The following is a 19463-nucleotide window of genomic DNA, read 5'->3' as shown; positions in this document are numbered from 1 at the left end:
AACATTAATATTTGAATATATGGATGCGCCTGAAGGTATATTACAAATTCCATACAACACTAAATATAATAACAAGATTTATTAACAGTAAATTTAACTACCACTCCAAAATTGTACATTTTCTTGTTAAAAAAAAACAAAGACTCAATAAATTTGAATTGAATTAAATTGAAGATGGAATATTTATTTTACAAATTTTAATGAGAAGACGATTTTCATTAATTAACGATTAACCTAAAACCGCTTGTTAGCTGGTAAATAAGTATTTGATGGTTCAGCAACTTGATATTGATTTCCGCTGGAGGCAAATTTCAATACAGGTGCAATACCAACATTGTAATTAGCACTCTTGCCAGCCAACGACTCATATTGTGATTGAATGGTGCGTTGAGCATTTTCAGCATCAGCTGGTGTACGGTATTTCACAAAGTGTACTTCAGGACGGCTTTCACTGCTGTGAATCAAATTATTCAATTTGTTGGCCAAATTGCCGATATCAGCCTGTTTGGTAAGCACATAAATGGCTGTCTTTTGTTCGTTGACAGATTTGGCCAATTGAAGAGCAGCATCATCAAGTCCGTTGTTTTCGGGGCCCTTGATGAAGATGACACGAACACCACGCTTAACGGAGCCGCCCAATTGATCGGCACCAGTATTATCATTGAAAGCGCCCTCATTCCAAATGGTGGAAAAAACATTTAAATCAAAGTTTGTTTGAATTTGGTTTATAATATTCAATTGAATATTTTGTAATATCTTTTCAACCTACAACACTATGTGTTATGGATTTCATATTCAGATGACAATTATGGTCCGATCTTCATGAAATTTTGCATGAGATTAGGGTTAGGATCAGAATAGAAGTCTATTGTTTTGAAAGATGTTCGCAAAATATTTAAGGTTTAAAATGGACAAAAAACCTTAAAAAAATCAGTCGCCTACAGTTCTCAACTTATGACCAATGGACATGGCTAGGGTGGGGCTAGAGTATAGCACAGCGCTGAAGCTTAGCATTTTGGATGGTCATCGGATAATATTTAGCTGGTGAAATTAACCACAATTTTGTGTGAAAAATACCAAAATTTACGAAATCATACATAAATGAAAGGTGCACCTCTGACATCCACGATGATGCTGATTTCTTATATAAATATAGCAAAATGTCGGAAATACAGGAAATCATATAGAGGAATCTAAATTTGTAAATATTGTTCCCTGTAAACATATAATGGATTTGGCTGATAACTACAATAGTTTTCAATAAAAGATGTAGCAGTTGTTGCAAATTGTTACTTGAAAACCTCTTTAACACAAAATTTTTGCAAAATTATTCAAGGGTGTCAAATTGCTGCTCCGAGGTAGCCGATATCAGCTCTGCAGTTTATAATACAATCTTCAAAAACAGGACGCAATACATAGAGTGAAGCATCGGGTGTGTTGCATGTATCCAAATGTTGTCAATATCCTCCTGTTCAATTTCTGTGAACAAAAATTCGTTCAACACTAGCCGATAACGTTTCGGCCACTAATTGCTCATTTTCGTAGAAAAATTGTTTTGGGTGCATTGACTTTTCAATGTATAAGTGCAGGTTTTCTGTGCTTCAAGTGCAATAATTTTCTTCCAAAATTCATACCTAATTTTCGTACACATTCTGCAAAATTAACATGATTTCCTAAGTAATGTCGCAATATTTCCCCATGTTGTTCAAACGTAGGCACAAGCGTATTCGTTTAGTGGGAGGATAAAAAAATTAAAAAATACCATTCACTCAAAAAGAACAAGCAGAAAAAAAACATTAGATGTAGGACCCTCAATATAAGATACTAGCTAAACTAGGTGTTAGCTCACAAGCGTATTCGTTTAGTGGGAGGATAAAAAAAATTAAAAAATACCATTCACTCAAAAAGAACTAGCAGAAAAAAACATTAGATGTAGGACCCTCAATATAAGATACTAGCTAAACTAGGTGTTAGCTAGTAAAAAATTGGGGGGTTATATCCAATTCTTAAACGATTTCTAATTAATTTGTCAAAATTATTATTGCAAACAAATACCGCAACAGATTCTGTATTTAATTGAAGTCGGAAATGCATATCGTGATTGGTGCATAACATACATGAAATCGGCCGAAATATATATATATGTGAGCTATAACCAAACCTCAACCGAATTCAATTATTATTTTCTGATCCAGCCTTCCAAATTTCATTAAAATAGAATATACATATCGTGTTTGGTGTTTCAAATAAACGAAATCGGTCGAAAATATATTTGGGAGCTATATCCAAATCCGAAGCGATTTCAATATAATTTGGCAAATGTATCTTAGTTTTAAATTACGTTACACATTCCAAATTTCATTGATATTAGAGATACATAGCGTGTTTGGTGCATCAAACACATGAAATCGGCCGAAAATTTATATGGGAGCTATATCCAAATCTAATCCGATTTCAATCTAATTTGCCAAACAAATTTTTTAGACAAATTCCATTATACAAAATTTAATTGAAATTTGGCGTACATAGCGTGTTTAATACATGAAATCGGAAGAAAATATATATGTAGCTATACCCAAATCTTAGCCGAATTCAATATAATTTGGCAAATTTATTTTTGTTCCAAGTTCCATTACGCATTCCAAATTTGGAGACTGTATCTGTAATAGATCAATAGATATGTGCATATAAAATCTAAATTTTTGGGAGGTACCTCGGATTCTGATGCTATATCTCCAGTTCCAAATGGAATTTTAACAAGTGAAAAAGCCGTAAGTTCGGCCCTGCCGAACTTTGAATCTCTCCACCAACTGAACGAATTTGGAATTTAAAAAAAAAATCCGTAAAAGTTCTGTTAAAATCTTAAAAATACCGAATATAGCTATTATATTGGGGTCTACACGACGTGGACCTACATAGACATTGTTGCCATGAGCCATTACCATATTCAAATTCGAAGCTTGAAATAAACGGTGAATAATGTAGCTAAACTCATCAAAATACCGTATATATGAAGGTACCGTTATATCGGAGCTATTCGAAGACCTGGACCTGCATAGACAATTTTCTGTGATAGGCTGTAGTATCCGTTAATAATTTCAAACTATTTGAAAAGGGTACAAGTATACCAATGTTAATGTTATTCACTAATATGGCAACATTAATATTTGAATATATGGATGCGCCTGAAGGTATATTACAAATTCCATACAACACTAAATATAATAACAAGATTTATTAACAGTAAATTTAACTACCACTCCAAAATTGTACATTTTCTTGTTAAAAAAAAACAAAGACTCAATAAATTTGAATTGAATTAAATTGAAGATGGAATATTTATTTTACAAATTTTAATGAGAAGACGATTTTCATTAATTAACGATTAACCTAAAACCGCTTGTTAGCTGGTAAATAAGTATTTGATGGTTCAGCAACTTGATATTGATTTCCGCTGGAGGCAAATTTCAATACAGGTGCAATACCAACATTGTAATTAGCACTCTTGCCAGCCAACGACTCATATTGTGATTGAATGGTGCGTTGAGCATTTTCAGCATCAGCTGGTGTACGGTATTTCACAAAGTGTACTTCAGGACGGCTTTCACTGCTGTGAATCAAATTATTCAATTTGTTGGCCAAATTGCCGATATCAGCCTGTTTGGTAAGCACATAAATGGCTGTCTTTTGTTCGTTGACAGATTTGGCCAATTGAAGAGCAGCATCATCAAGTCCGTTGTTTTCGGGGCCCTTGATGAAGATGACACGAACACCACGCTTAACGGAGCCGCCCAATTGATCGGCACCAGTATTATCATTGAAAGCGCCCTCTGGAGCGGTGAAGGTGTAGAATTCCTTGGTGAGTTCAGTTGGAGCGGTGAAACCACTGCCGCCGTTGGAGACAAAGCCGTTTCCACCGAAACTGTTACCAGTGAATCCAGTGTTACCCAAACCATTGCCAACGAAACCGTTCCTTCCAAATCCGTTATTGCCAAAAGCACCTGGAGCAACATTGTAATCCCCAATGCCTCCACTAGAGAATCCACTATTGCCGACAAAACCTCCATTTACACTAGAACCAAAGGAAGTACTACCCTGTCTTTCATAGTCATATCCAAAACTAGCAGCATAGGCTGTGGCAAGAAAACAGAGGACCTGGAATTAAAACAATACTAAGTGTTCATCATGGAATATCTCTAAACCAACTTACGATAAAGGCGCGCATTTTATTTTTCTTTATAATAATGTAAGAAGTCTCGATTTGCTTCTGATTTGTCAATGCAAAATATGCCTATATTTATATAAAAAACTTTACTTTTCCTTCTCTACCTTACTTTTTCTAAAGAAAAAAATTAACTTAACATAGGGTAAGTGTACCAGTAGTCGGCATTTTTAGGATTTTCGCGTTTTTAGTCGCTCACAATTCTGAATGGAACTTTTCAACTATTACAAAGTTAATTTATTCAGATCCGAAATTTTGTATAGTTTTTGCAATAATAAATAAAGTTTTAATGACTCTTTATTAAATTTCATAAATTTGTAGTTTTATTAAAATAATGCTTTTTGCCAGTAGTCCGCACCACTTGCCAATTGTCGGTATGGCATGTTCCAACAGTCGGCATACCAATTTTTTTTTGTAAGCATAATTAATAATAATAATAAATTAATTCATTAAAATATAATATATTTGTTTAGTTAAACTGATTCGACGTCTTCATTATACTTTTCTTAAGAATATGGATTGTTGAGGACCTTCACAGACAAAAATTTAATTTTTATAAGAATAAATCATCTTTTCTTACCGAAATTGTACACAAAGATAGCTGACAATATATTTGAAGTAAACAAAATACATTTAGTTATAATAGTTTCATTTATTTAGGCTTAAAAATAAAAAGTGCCGACTACTGGGACATGCCGAACTTAGGCACACTTACCCTATATCCTTGATTTGTGGACTAGTTGCAATCTATCTTTGCTTTGCTGCGTTTGTTGGTGGAGTTTGTTTAATGCTTGTTTAATTTAGAATTGCATTCAAATTTGGTTTTTATTGATCCCTGGTTTGGTCCTTAATTAGTCGATAAAATGTACGCGCTACTGTTTATTGCAACCTTGTGCTAGTGCCTTTGACATTTTAACTACTAATTACTAGTCACTTGTTTTGCCGCCTCCTTAAGACATCAAGTAGTATTTCGCTGTCATTCGGACAGACAACACCCGCAATATCGTTTGCAAAGCACATATCGTTGTGTGTAGAAAGGCATATTGTTGCCACAGGTAATATTGTTACCCACTAACCAAACTAAGAATAAACAGATCTACTTTATACTAAGAAAAACCCTTGTGTTTTATTTATTTCTATTTTATATATCCCCCTACGGTCCACTGCTCCACGTATTCAGCGTTTTACTCCCATCGGCGGAGACCCTCTGAGCTAAACATTGGTCCAATCGAACCGGATATTCCAGCCCTCTTGAACGCATTTGGAATCCAAAATTTACAGTCCATTAATCCTGCATTACAAGGTACGTATAGTGCAGTGTTTTAAAGTGAGCTCGCGTTAATAAATTGCCGCGACAATAAAAAACAATCGGTTTGTTTAGGTACAAAGGTCGTTTTACAACGTCACCTCTTTGCCTCTTGTTTTGTTTCCCGCCAATCGTCGGCTTCTATTTTGGATGCTTACATTCGGCAGCATCATAATCAAAACAAAACTCCAACAGAAAATTATTGCAAAAATCGTTTGCTAATATTCTCTTTGTTTTGGTTCATTTAAAACAACAAAACATTAAACATCTCGTTTCGTTGATACCAACAAACACGTCGTCGTTGTTAGTTCTTAATTTGGTGTGCTTTACTACCTAAAACAAAGATCGCAATATTATTCTTTTTGTTTGGTCTGTCCGCTTTAGTATTGCATATTGTTGTTGTTACACCTATTGTCTTTTTCTCGTTGTAACAACAGTCAAATTCATTTTCTGTTTTGTTTGTCGCAAACAACAACAACACTGTTGGATCATCCACCAACATCACTGCTTGCTTTGTCGTTGTTCTCTGATCAGCGCGTGTTGTTTGTGCTTTGTTAGATCAGTAAACGAACTTAACAAACGAAGGAAGAATATTTTTGTTGATTCCTCTTTCTGTCGTGTCCGTTTAGGTTGAGTAGCTACACTACGTTGGTCGGTCACTTTGGTTTGTTATATTAGTAGGCATTGGGTGTAAAATGAATGTTATTATTAAAGTTAGATTAATATAAATACTATAGTGTATTTAATTTTTGTTGTTGTTTGCGATCTTTTAAAAATTAACACACCCTATATGCGGTCATTTTGCCAAGTTAAATAAATAAATAAATAAATATAAAATTGTTATTTTATTTATTTTTCTATTTTTCCCCAAATTGGTTCGGTGTTTCTTGCTATAATTATGGCCTTCGCTCCTCTGCAAAATGTCATAAGAGACTCAGACGCTCTGATAGAATTTGGTGCACAAATCGGTGCAGTAGAAGATGATGGTATGGATATTAGTTTTTTAGAGGAAAGGAAGAGCAAGTTAGAAAAACTATGGCAATAGGTAAATAAATCGTTGCGTCTTTTAGAAAATTCGGAAAATGTAACAAAAGAACATCTGCATTTGGCAGAAAATAAACACAACGGTTCTTTAAACATTTATTCGAGCACTATGGCCACAATTAATAGAAAAATTATAAAAACTCGTTGTGTATTAAAAAATTTGATCAAAAACGCGGATAAAAATCAAGAGCAATCGGCTCAATCTCTTTTGGTTCCTGAATCGCAGGAAAATATTGCCGCAAGTATTCCTTCTGGTTGTGATATCGTTCACAATTTGGCACTGCCCCCTATTGATATTGATATTTTTGAGGGAGATTTTTCTTCTTGGCCTTCCTTTCGGGATTTGTTTAGCGCCATTTATATAAATAACTCTCGCTTGAGTGATGTGCAGCGCCTGTATTACTTGCTGCAAAAGACTGCTGGTGATGCAAGGGAAATAGTTTCGCAATTTCCTTTAACAAATCGTGGATTCGCTTTCGCTTGGAAAGCATTAAATGATGAGTACGACAATATTCGAATTTTGGTACATCATCAGTTGTCGTCGCTATTTTGTCTTCCGGTTCTCGACAAGGAAACAATCCCTAGTTTGAAAGAGATTAGATGTGGAATTAATCGTTGTATCTCCTCAATGTCGACCTATAACGTTCCCACAGATCAATGGGATCCGATGCTGGTATATCTTTGCCTTCAACGTTTACCGAAAGAAACTCAAACGCTGTGGGAACAAGGTATTAAAAACAAAGCGGCTCTTTCTTCGTGGAAAGATTTAGACACCTTCCTCTCAGAAAGGATAAACACGCATGTGTGTTTGAAAAGTTATCAAGAGAAATCGATTCCTTCGCCTAGTTCAGATTCGTTAAATACTGCTAGGAATTCCCATTCCAAATGTTCATCTTCCCCTTCAATTGGAAAATCATGTTCTCTTTGTCGAGATAAATGCCATCGACTTCATTTTTGCTCAAAATTTAAGGAATTATCCCCCGCAAATAGGTTTGCATTCGTCAAGCGTCACGAACATTGTATAAATTGTTTGGTAAAGGGGCATAGACTAGTAAATTGTACTAGTAAAAATAGTTGTATGAAATGTGGTCAACGTCATCACACGTTATTACATCGCGAGTCATTAAAACCGAATAGTTCCTTTCCGGTTCTGACTCCAAAAGCTCAGGTAAGCTCGTCAAAATCGTTGTTGTCAGCTTCAGCCCCAGTTTTTCGTTCCTCGAAATGTATATTCTCCACATCGGTTGGAGTCGAAAATCAAAAATCTAATTTTGTTCGTTCAAAATCGCTGTACAAAATGTCTAAAAGCAACCTTATTAAGTTTATAAAAATGCATTTTTCGGAAGGCAGTCATAAAAAGAAATTGAAAGTTGCAAACAATATTGTAGGACGACCTTCGCGTAAAATCGGTCCCGCGACAGCTGCCGATTTATATACCGACATTGGCACAGGGTCTCAATTGGAACCCCCCTCGAATATCGTTTCGGGAAACACTTAGCTCGATTGAAGTCCGAATCTGTAACTGCAGGTTCATCTGCGGCTTCAAAGTATTACATATCGTGTATTAACATAGCTTGATTGAAGTCCGAATCTGTTACTGCAGATTCAACTGCGGCTTCATATTATCGTTGTAGCGGAGATGGATCCCGAATCTGTTACTGCAGATTCATCTGCGTTTCCATTCAATACATTTTGTTCGAAAAAAAGCTCACACTGCACTATGCAACCGGTACCTACTACTGGAACTAATTTAGATTAAGTTAATTGTGTTGAAACAAAATTGGTTTTTATTGACCCCTGGTTTGGTCCTTAATTAGTCGATAAAATGTACGCGCTACGGTTTATTGCAACCTTGTGCTAGCGCCTTTGACATTTTAACTACTAATTACTTGTCACTTGTTTTGCCGCCTCCTTAAGACATCAAGTAGTATTTCGCTGTCATTCGGACAGACAACACCCGCAATATCGTTTGCAAAGCACATATCGTTGTGTGTAGAAAGGCATATTGTTGCCACAGGTAATATTGTTACCCACTAACCAAACTAAGAATAAACAGATCTACTTTATACTAAGAAAGACCCTTGTGTTTTATTTATTTCTATTTTATATATCCCCCTACGGTCCACTGCTCCACGTATTCGGCGTTTTACTCCCATCGGCGGAGACCCTCTGAGCTAAACAATGCTCATAAAAGAAAAAACCTAAACACGTTCGACGACGGTTCGCATCAAAACGCTAAGCCATTATTTTAGATATTTATGATCGCTATATGAATATTTCATGTTGTCTTGGAATATCTGATTAGTTGATTCTTTTTGACTCAGTTATTCCCTATTAAATAATTTTATTAACTCGTTACTTCAACTTTTATTTTTGACCATTGCTTTAATCCGGTTAATGATATTAATAAAATTATAATTAGTTGGTTTGAAGATAATAATGATCTAGTTTATAAATTGTCACGTGCTAGAAAGTAAATCTTTTAACAGAAAATTGTCTGTCTATGCTGATCATGCTTCCATGTACCCTCCAATATTCGGTATTTATAAAATTTCAATCTTTTTATACCCTCCACCATAATATGATTGCTACATACATTTTAGACTTTGTATACTTAGACTCAGCATTAAATTCTATGTCGGTTCAACAATGACCGTTTGTCTGTAAGTCCATGGAAATCACTTTTGCCTCTAAACTCAATAAAATAGGTTGATAAAATTTTACTCAGATGTGTGTTAGGTCTACAGGACTTCTGGTATTGAAAATGGGCTATGTTGGTCCACATTTTGGTATTGTCCCCATAGAACTGTACCAACAGATTTAAGTTTTTTTGTGGGTTTTTTAGCCACAATTTTAACAAAAATATTCGGTAATTCGTAATTTCTGTTACACTTTTCACTAGAAATTTTTAAATCTTAGATTTTGAAGTTCCTAATGAATACTACCGCTTATTACAGAAAATTTCTCATGTAGGCCCACGTCTTCGCATGGTCTCCATATAACAATACCTCCCTATATTCGGTATTTTTATGACTTTAGGGACATTATTTACCGTAATTGTTTAAAGTTTCGTAATTGAATATCGTAATGATGAAATGAAATTACACACATAGGTTCACGCCTTCATATAGGCCTCAGTATAACGGTAACTCCCTATATTATGTGTTTTTATGATTGAAGCTATATTTTTCAACGTTTTTTTTAACATTTGTAAATTCCTACCAAATAGCCGAACTTACTGCTTTTCACTTTTTATACCCTACAACACTATGTGTTGGGAGTATTATAAGTTTAATTGGGCCAAAAATTATGTAACACCTCGAAATATTGGTTTCCCACATAGGAAAGTATATATGGATCTTCCTATCTCGCCAAACTGAGTAGATCTAGCTATGTATGTCCGTCTGATAGTCTGTTATATTTTAATCACTCTACAGGTCGCAATTATGGCCAGATCTTCACGAAATTAAGAATGGAGATAGGGCTAGGGCCAGAATAGAAGCCTATAGCTTTTGCAAATTATCGCTTAATATTTAGGGGTTGAAATGGACCAACTGAAAAATTTCCTCATTTTGTAGTTACTCTACAGGTCGCAATTATAGACCAATCGACGCGAAAGTTAGCATGGGGCTAGAGCTTAGGGTTGGACAGAAGTCTTCCAATTCTGATGGCGTATATACAAAGGAAGGTGATTTTAGCTGGAATGTTTATATCTTAAAAGTGGCTGGACCGATTTTGACAAATTTTGTCAATTCAGAATGCCTCTTGACATAAAAGAATAAAGCCAACAAAATAAGAAGCCAACAATGATGTTAATATAGATTTTGTAGTATTTTACGATTTTTTTATTTCTTCATATATGTTATCGCATGCGTTTTTTATACCCTACACCACAAGGTGATCAGGGTACTATGTCTTTGTACATTTGTTTTTGTCCTCCGCGGCTGCAATATGCACTCTGCAACAACAATATTTGGGGATATATATTAAATACAGCTCAGAAATACCTTTGCTAAATTTTATCGAGATCGGTCCAGATTTGGATATAGCTCCCATACCTATTTTTATCCGATTTTAAATTATTTGTGCACCGAATGGGCAACACAAGTCCGAATTTAAAAGATACAAATGTTTCGGCATATTTAGTCCTTTGAAATTTAAATTATAATTATAATCATAGCTTGTATGATTGAATTCTCCCATAAAACCCTTTAATTGTTATGTGGAGCTCTACTTAATTAGCAAAGTGGTGTAGGGTATGATAAAGTCGGTCCCGCCCGACTTTAGTACTTTCTTTAATGGTTTAAATTTGAATTAAAGGAGTTTTTTATTAAGCTAGATAGAACTTTAAATTGTAAAAGGTAACACAAAAAATTGTAAGCCATCATCCACATCAAATATGCCTGATGAGCCGTTTAACCAACGGCGAAACGCGTCGCATAGTGGTGAGTGTGTGATAGTGTCTATCTGGCTTTCCTTTTCACTGCAAATTTCAGATCATTAAGCTCGTCTCGAAAGAGAAAACAAACACTTAAATCATAAAACATATGATCTTCGCCTTAACAAGGCAAAACTCAAAAATTCAGCCAAGCCTGGCTGTGGGATTTGAACCGCGGACCTCTGTGTGCAGCCAACTAGAAGTTGCCGTCTCTACGTTCAGAGCCATTAACCCGTCTTCCTAAAGCAGCACTAAAACAAGTGTATGCATTGGAAGCAATGTAGTTGTTGTGGACAAAAAATCCATCACTACAAAAACAAAACGTTGCTGTGAAAAAGATCTGCCAATAGAACTTGAGTCGAACCTGGAGAGTTTCTAGTGTATAATTCGCATATGCTAATTTGCAATAAGTTCGAAATATATACTACTTTCCAGAGAACGGCCCTTGTAAGCCATCATCCACATCAAATATGCCTGATGAGCCGCTTAACCAACGGCGAAACGCGTCGCATAGTGGTGAGTGTGTGATAGTGTCTATCTGGCTTTCCTTTTCACTGCAAATTTCAGATCATTAAGCTCGTCTCGAAAGAGAAAACAAACACTTAAAACAAAAAATTATATTTTGATGAAACTTTTTAATTTGTTTCAGTATGCTATGACAAATCATCATGAATAGACTCACGCTTGAACAACGCTACGAAATTATCCAAATTTACTTTGAAAATAAGGCTCTAGAGCAGTTGGAAAATGACCCGTTGTTTTATCGCAAAATTTTGTTCAGCGATGAGGCTCATTTTTGGCTTAACGGGTTTGTAAATAAGCAAAATTGCCGCATAAGGAGTGAGACCAATCCACAAGAGACCCAACAGATTCCATTACAACTAGAAAAATGCACCCTATGGTGCGGTTTTCACGCTGGTGGCATCATCGGACCTTATTTCTTCAAAAATGAGGCCGGAGCTCGCGTTACGGTCAATGGAGATCCTTACCATGATCAATGATTTTTTCTTTAAGAATATGGATGACATTGATCCGGAGGAGATGATATTTCAAATGGATGGCGCTACGTGTCATACGGCGAACGCAACCATCGACTTATTGAAATCAAAATTTGGCGATAAGTTGATTTCGAGAAGTGGACCTGTCAATTGGCCTCCTAGGTCGTGCGATTTGACACCTCTCGATTACGTGAAACCACTGTTTTATGCTGATAAACCAGCAACACTTGACGCCTTGGAGGCCAGCATTGTTCGTGTTATTCGTGACATACGGCCAGCAGTGCTCCAAAAACTGGCCACAAACTGGACGTCCAGAATGCACTTCGTCAAGAACAGCCGCGGTTCCCATACGCCCGAAATAATTTTCAAATGTTAATGTCACGTATTGATCTTTCGAATAAAAAAATTGATTAAAATTTAGTTTTTTTGTGTTATTTTTTACAATTTCAAGTTCTATCGCGCTTATAAAACACCCTTTATAATGTTGGGTCGTATATTTTGTAATATTTTTTCACCTTACAACACAGATTGAGTTTATTATATACAGATTGTAATTATCGTCCGATCCTGACGAAAATTTTTACAGGGGTAGGGTTAGGCTCAGAAGGGCTAAACATATTGTTTTCAAAGGTGTCTGCAATATATTTCGGGGTTGAAATGGACCAACAATTAAAAATGTTCCTGATTTTGAAACCGTTATTAAGGTCACAAATATAAATCAAAGGACACGAAATCTCGCATGAAGTGAGAGTTTAGCACAGCGGGTTGAATGGAACACTACATTTGTGTGAAAAAGATGATTGCAAAATATTTAGGGGCTCAAATGAATCAAAAAAAGGAGAATTTCTTGATCACACAATTGAAGCCAATCGACATGCCTGAGAGGAGAGTTAAGGACGGGGAGAATTCTAGCATTTTAAATGATCATTGTATTATATTTAGCTGTAAAATGGACCAGAACAACTAACAGCACGACGGAGTGCGTAAATATTGGGCAAATGTCACTGGTCAAAATGCTAAGGATAATATCTGGGCAGTGCTTCGTGATATAATTTCAAAAGCGAAATCTTAAAATATGGATATGGAAATTATGCATACAGTCCTGCAAAGATGTTACCTTTGATTTTTGGTTTATGATATCTATATATATAAATGAAAGTTGTGTTAGTTACTACGCTTATAACTTAAGAACCGCTGAACTGATTTTAATGATTCATACAAATTCGGAATTTTCTCTTATCCGGAAAGGATAATATCCAAAAAAATCGCGTAAAAATGTGATATGTTAACATTTTCATTTTGACTTTTGAAATGTACAATAGTAAGGTTTTATTTTGCATGATTTTTTCCATTTTGACTTACTTTTTTCTAATGTACATTTGTAGTGTTTTTTATATTTTACTAGCTGGCCCGGTCCGCGTTGCCGGCCCGTAGTTTTTGTCTATTATGCATATTTGTCAAAGCATAATTACTCACAGATATGACTGATATAAGTGTTCGCGTACTGGTCGATTAAAAGTGTTTTAAAATACCTGTACCCATATTTAAGCCGTGGGCTTCAATATTTAAATCGTGGGCTTCAAAGGTGTGGATGTGCTATACAAATCTATTAAAAAGTATATATCAATCTTATCCCCATGTAAGGGATCAAATTAATTTTTAGTATGGAAAAATTTTCCAGTCAAATGAGCAGTAATTTGGAATTTGCTGTATTTTGTACACCTTATAATTGAGGGCTGAATGAATTAAGAATAGCCAAAGTTAATTACTTTTTTAAAGCCATTAGCACCTCAGATTGTCCATTAGAGTTCTTATAAGTCTCCCTAACCATGTCGGTCTGTTTGTTCGCCAAAAGGAGGACTTGAGGGGGTACTACTACACGGAGAAAATTCTAAAATTTGTAGATATGTTGAAATTTTTGTGTAAGATTTTCACCCCCCAAATACACTATTTTAGCCAAATCCTTTGAAATATGGTAAAATCAGGAGGTACCTTTATATGGGCACTACTCCGAGACATTGACCTACATTGAAAACATTCTTCTACCCCTTATAATCCAATATGACAAATAGAGACCAAATCAAAAATAAAGCAGAACAACAAAGCATGTCAAACTGAAAAAAATTTCGCGTGATTTAAATGAGTAAAAATAGTTTTATCCACCATATTTTTCATCATAGTATAATTCAATGACGATTCAGTAAATATTCGGTCCCGTGCTATTTTCATATATTTGTAATTTGTTCATGTTTTCACAATTTATATCATATAGATGTATATCCCAAATCTACGTTTCCAACCAATATTCTCTTGGGAGTTACAAATTCAATAGAATACAAAATTTTCTTTTCTGACCACACATTATATGTAAAAGTGAACTTGGGGATACTCCAATGTGGGGACTTTACTTAAATAAATTCCTATGTGGCAATTATCTGTATGATGGTTCCCTAACCCCTTAGAGACAAAGATGCCAAATAAGGGCCAAACAATGAAAAAAGTGGCCAAGACCCCAAAAATAGCTTAAATCATATGATGGTTATATAAATATGAAATCGGGTACCCTTATCGTGAGTTATGATCGATGTCATGACCTGCAAAAGTGATTTAAGGTATCTTGAATGTTTGTGAAGAATTTCAGGAAGGATAGAAATCCTTTTCTTACTAAGAGTCTCATTCGCTCTACTATTTTCCACCCTTTATATTTGGTATTTTACTGATTGCACTCCCAAAGAATTTTGCATTTTGAGCTCTCATTGGACGGATTATTTTCACATGGAAGAAGTAGGCCCACGCTTTGAAATGAGCTCCGTTAGGCTTTTTTTTTGTCATTTTTGGTTGTTTAAATGTGTTCGCATCTTCCATCTGAACCACGATGTTGGCCCTGTGGTTGAAAGGTAGATGTCAGTTAACATCGTATTTCGCACTTATTTCATTTTTTTGGTGAAAAATTGTATATAGTGAAAAATTGTTCTTTATTTTGTTCACAAAAAATCCACTGAATTCAAATGTTTAAAGACCCTTATTATTATTTTAAAACTCGATTCCACTGAAATTTTTTTCGATTTTTTCCCGATTTGAGAATTTTTGCAATGATATCTTTTTTTTCGTAATTTTTTAGCGATTTTGAAAAAGTAATTATCTTTTAATTAATAATTATCTTTCTTTTGGTGTGACCGCGTTAAATTATTTCGATATCATCTATTCCGTTTAGCCACCACATAATTCGGTACTACACTTCCATGTAACCCGCCATCAATTTCAGTTCTCAAGAAATCAAGTCAATTAAATAAATTGGTATTAATATTCGAATTCAAAAATAAAATATAAAAAAACACTACAAATGTACATTAGAAAAAAGCAAGTCAAAATGGAAAAAAATCATGCAAAATAAAACATTACTATTGTAAATTCGAAAAGTCAAAATGAAAATGTTAATATATCACATTTTTACGCGATTTTTTTGGATATTATTCTTTTCGGATAGGAGACAACTCCGAATTTGTGTGAATCGTTAAAATCAGTCCAGCGGTTCTTAAGTTATAAGCGTAGTAACTAACACAACTTACATTTATATATATAGATTTTTGAATTCGAATATTAATACCAATTTATTTAATTGACTTGATTTCTTGAGAACTGAAATTGATGGCGGGTTACATGTAAGTGTAGTACCGAATTATGTGGTGGCGAAACGGGATAGATGATACCGAAATAATTTAATGCGGTCACACCAAAGATAAAAGATAATTACTTTTTCAAAATCGTTAAAAAAATCACGAAAAAAGAGATCTCATTGCAACAATTCTCAAAACGGGAAAATATCGAAAAAATTTCCAATGGAATTGAATTTTAAAATAAAAGTACATTCTATTGACAAACTTTGTAAGGATCTTTAAACAGTTGCTGTAAAAAATCAGCGAACAAGTTAAAGATTTTTTCAATTTGTTATTCTTCTTTTGTCAATTTTTTTCAATTTGTAAAATCATATTGAATTCAGTGGATTTTTTGTGAACAAAATAAAGAACAATTTTTCACTATATACAATTTTTCACCAAAAAAATGAAATAAGTGCGAAATACGATGGTAACTGACATCTACCTTTCAACTCCTGGGCCTACATCGTGCTTCAGCTGGAAGATGCGCAGACATTTAAACAAACAAAAATGACCGAAGAAGACTAATGGGGCTTATTTCACAGCGTGGCTCTACTTCTTTCATGTGACAATAATCCGTCCAATGAGAGCTCAAAATGCAAAAATTTTTGGGAGTACAGTCAGTAAAATACCAAATATGAAGTGTGCAAAATAGTAGAGTGAATGGGAAAGAAAAGGATTTCTGTCCTTCCAAAAATTCTTCCTGAACATTTAAGATACCTTAAATCGCTTTTGCAGGTCATGATATCGATCATAAATAACCATCGTATGATTTAAGCCATTTTTGGAGTCTTCGCCACTTTCTTCTATTTTTGGCCCTTATTTGGCATCTTTGTTTCTAAGGGGGTAGAAAACCTCTTCGCATAAAATCTTCGGAGTAGGGCCCATATTGGTCTTGACCACTAAAAAATTGTATTTATGCTACCCTGGTGTAAGGAACCATCGTACAGATAATTGCCACATAGAAATTTATTCATGTAAAGTCCCCACATTGGAGTATCCCCAAGTCCACTTTCACATTTAATGTGTGGTCAGAAAAGAAAAATTTGTATTCTATTGAATTTGTAACCCCCAAGAGAATATTGGTTGGGAACGTATATTTGGGATATACATCTATATGAAATAAATGGTGAAAACATGAACAGATTACAAATATTAGAAAGTAGCATGGGGCCGAATATTTGTTGAATCGTCATTGAATTATACTATGATGAAAAATATGGACTATATGGGGTCTCCAATTTACAATTTAAATGACAAATAAAATTAGCTCCCATATTACGGTAATGGGTGTAAAATAGTAACTATATTTGACTATTCTGAAATCAGTCTGACCTCAATTATGAGGTGGATAAAACTATTTTTACTAATTTAAATCACGTGATTTTTTTCAGTTTGACATACTATGTTGTTCTGCTATATTTTATTATACTCAAAAATTTCAACATATCTACAAATTTTAGAATTTTCTCCATGTAATAGTACCCCCTCAAGTCCACTTTTTGGCGAACAAACAGACCGACAAGGTTAGGGGGGACTTATGAGGACTCTAATGCACAATCTGAGGTGCTAATGGGTTTAAAAAAGTAATTAACTTTGGCTATTCTTAAATCAATTAGCCCTCAATTATGAGGTGTACAAAGTACAGTAAATTCCAAATTACTGCTCATTTGACTAAAAATTAAAAACTAATCGACCAGTACGTGAACATTTATAACATTCATATCATTGAATAATTATGCTTTGACGAATATGCATAATATACAAAAAATACGGGCCGACAACGCGGACCGGGACAGCTAGTATACTATATATAAGCCCTCTGTCGTGCTGAAACGCATACAAAAATTTGCACACAAATGTTGTGGTCCTTTTTGCCGGCTATATAATATCCGATGAACATCCAAAATGCCAGGCTTTTGTTTTGTCCCAAATGCTAGCCTCGACAAACTAACATCCCCTTCTTTGACATACAGAGATTTTATATATTTTGCTATATATCACATATGTTGGACCAATGCTACGATCAGAACAGATTTTATAATTTCCTATGCCCTCGAGGAATATTGAAGGGTTACATAATTTTAGTCCAATAAAACTAAAAATATGGAAAATACCACTACTAGTGTCAGATTTTTGACAGTCCATTTTCTGCACAATCGGCATCAATACAGAAGGTTTTTTTCATTTTTATGAACAAATTATATTTTTTTGGGTAGGCAAATTTGATCAATTACAGTGCCGTATTATATGATATCCTTGAATAATTTTATTCCCACTAAAAGTGACCCGGATGTAAAACATGTTAATACTACTATTCGAACGACCGCTTAAAAATAATAATGTTGTGCCAATATCATTAGTGAGTTTCAGAGAATAGATTTATTAATAGTAAATATTACTATTTGGCTTAGGACTAAATGCGTATAATTCATACTACAAAATGGCATTAACTAAAATTTGGTCTAATAGCGTTTGTTGGGTGGTAAATAAGTGTTCGATGGTTCAGCAACTTGGTATTGATTTCCGCTGGAAGCAAAGTTCAATACAGGTGCAACACCACCATTGTAATTAGCACTCTTGCCACCCAACGAATCATATTGTGATTGAATGGCGCGTTGAGCATTTTCAGCATCAGCTGGTGTACGGTATTTGACAAAGTGCACTTCAGGACGGCTTCCACTGCTGTGATTCAAATTATTCAATTTGTTGGCCAAATTGCCGATATCAGCCTGTTTGGTAAGCACATAAATGGCTGTCTTCTGTTCGTTGACAGATTTGGCCAACTGAAGAGCAGCATCATCAAGTCCATTGTTTTCGGGGCCCTTGATAAAGATGACACGAACACCACGCTTCACAGAACCGCCTAACTGATCGGCACCAGTATTGTCATTGAATGCGCCCTCTGGAGCGGTGAAGGTGTAGAATTCCTTGGTGAGTTCAGTTGGAGCGGTGAAACCACTGCCGCCGTTGGAGACAAAGCCGTTTCCACCGAAATTGTTGCCAGTGAATCCAGTGTTACCCAAACCATTGCCAACGAAACCGTTGCTTCCAAATCCGTTATTGCCAAAGGCACCTGGAGCAACATTGTAATCTCCAATGCCTCCACTAGAGAATCCACCATTGCCAACAAAGCCACCGTTCACACTAGAACCAAAGGAGGCACTACCCTGTCTCTGATAGTCATATCCGAAGCTAGCAGCATAGGATGTGGCCAGGCAGCAGAGAACCTTAAAATAAACCAAAGGGTAAGTATTTTCAATTATGTACATGTTCCAAACAAACTTACGATAAAGGCGCGCATTGTGTTTCTTATATTGTAATGATCTAAGAAGCCGAGATTAATTTCTGATTTCTCAATTCGATGTTTGACAATATTTATACAAAACTCGAGATTGCTTCTTATTAAAACTCAGCATACATCCTTGATTTGTGGACTAGTTACAATTTTAATCATTTTGCTTTGCTTTTTTGCTATGTATAATTCGCTCGAAAATGAAATGAACGACACACAATTTACATATATCTAACCTAAAGTGGAATATTTGATGCTGCTAGACATTTCGGTGGGTGTGTTTCACATCTACGTATCTTTGCAATCTTATCAATTTCATATGGCCTCTTCTCCATTTTCCCGTGTTTATGTTTAACAGCAAAAGCTTGCTCGGAATTATATTAGTTAATAAACTTTGACTTAGGTATTCTCGACTAAACGAGTTTATTAACATTTTCACTGTCAACTGAAGTTTTTATCAATGAAGCAAATATATTTTAATATGCCAACAGAAGTCTGTTATTA

The 19463-nt window shown here is 35.0% G+C and overlaps 3 protein-coding genes across 3 annotated transcripts; all 3 read right to left on the bottom strand.

Annotated features, from left to right (window-relative positions):
* Positions 1-234: 234 nt before the first annotated feature.
* On the bottom strand, positions 235-793 carry LOC131804195 (uncharacterized). Its single transcript, XM_059126699.1, has 2 exons — positions 770-793; positions 235-672 (listed from the first exon to the last, which is right to left on the bottom strand). Exons 1-2 carry the CDS (start codon positions 791-793, stop codon positions 235-237), a joined length of 462 nt encoding a protein of 153 aa, XP_058982682.1.
* Positions 794-3323: 2530 nt separating this feature from the next.
* On the bottom strand, positions 3324-4225 carry LOC101888501 (uncharacterized PPE family protein PPE40-like). The gene is made up of 2 exons (XM_059126698.1): positions 4211-4225; positions 3324-4155 (listed from the first exon to the last, which is right to left on the bottom strand). The coding sequence occupies exons 1-2, from the start codon at positions 4223-4225 to the stop codon at positions 3391-3393; spliced, it is 780 nt and encodes a 259-aa protein (XP_058982681.1). The 3' UTR covers positions 3324-3390.
* Positions 4226-18082: 13857 nt separating this feature from the next.
* On the bottom strand, positions 18083-18968 carry LOC101888674 (uncharacterized PPE family protein PPE40-like). Its single transcript, XM_020039278.2, has 2 exons — positions 18954-18968; positions 18083-18894 (listed from the first exon to the last, which is right to left on the bottom strand). Exons 1-2 carry the CDS (start codon positions 18966-18968, stop codon positions 18130-18132), a joined length of 780 nt encoding a protein of 259 aa, XP_019894837.2. The 3' UTR covers positions 18083-18129.
* Positions 18969-19463: the final 495 nt, after the last annotated feature.

This window comes from Musca domestica, unplaced genomic scaffold (genome assembly GCF_030504385.1).
Source record: "Musca domestica strain aabys unplaced genomic scaffold, Musca_domestica.polishedcontigs.V.1.1 4, whole genome shotgun sequence".
In the NCBI taxonomy this organism is placed as follows: Eukaryota; Metazoa; Arthropoda; class Insecta; order Diptera; family Muscidae; genus Musca; species Musca domestica.
The sequence above is the reverse complement of the archived record's forward strand: the minus strand, read 5'-3'. Positions and strand labels throughout refer to the sequence as shown.

Bases quoted from the DNA above. Each gene is read 5' to 3' on its own strand.
- LOC131804195 (XM_059126699.1), bottom strand. From the start codon at position 793: ATGAAATCCATAACACATAGTGTT. The intron at 673-769 runs GTAGGTTGAAAA...ATTTGGAATGAG, and splicing joins AATCCATAACACATAGTGTT to GGCGCTTTCAATGATAATAC.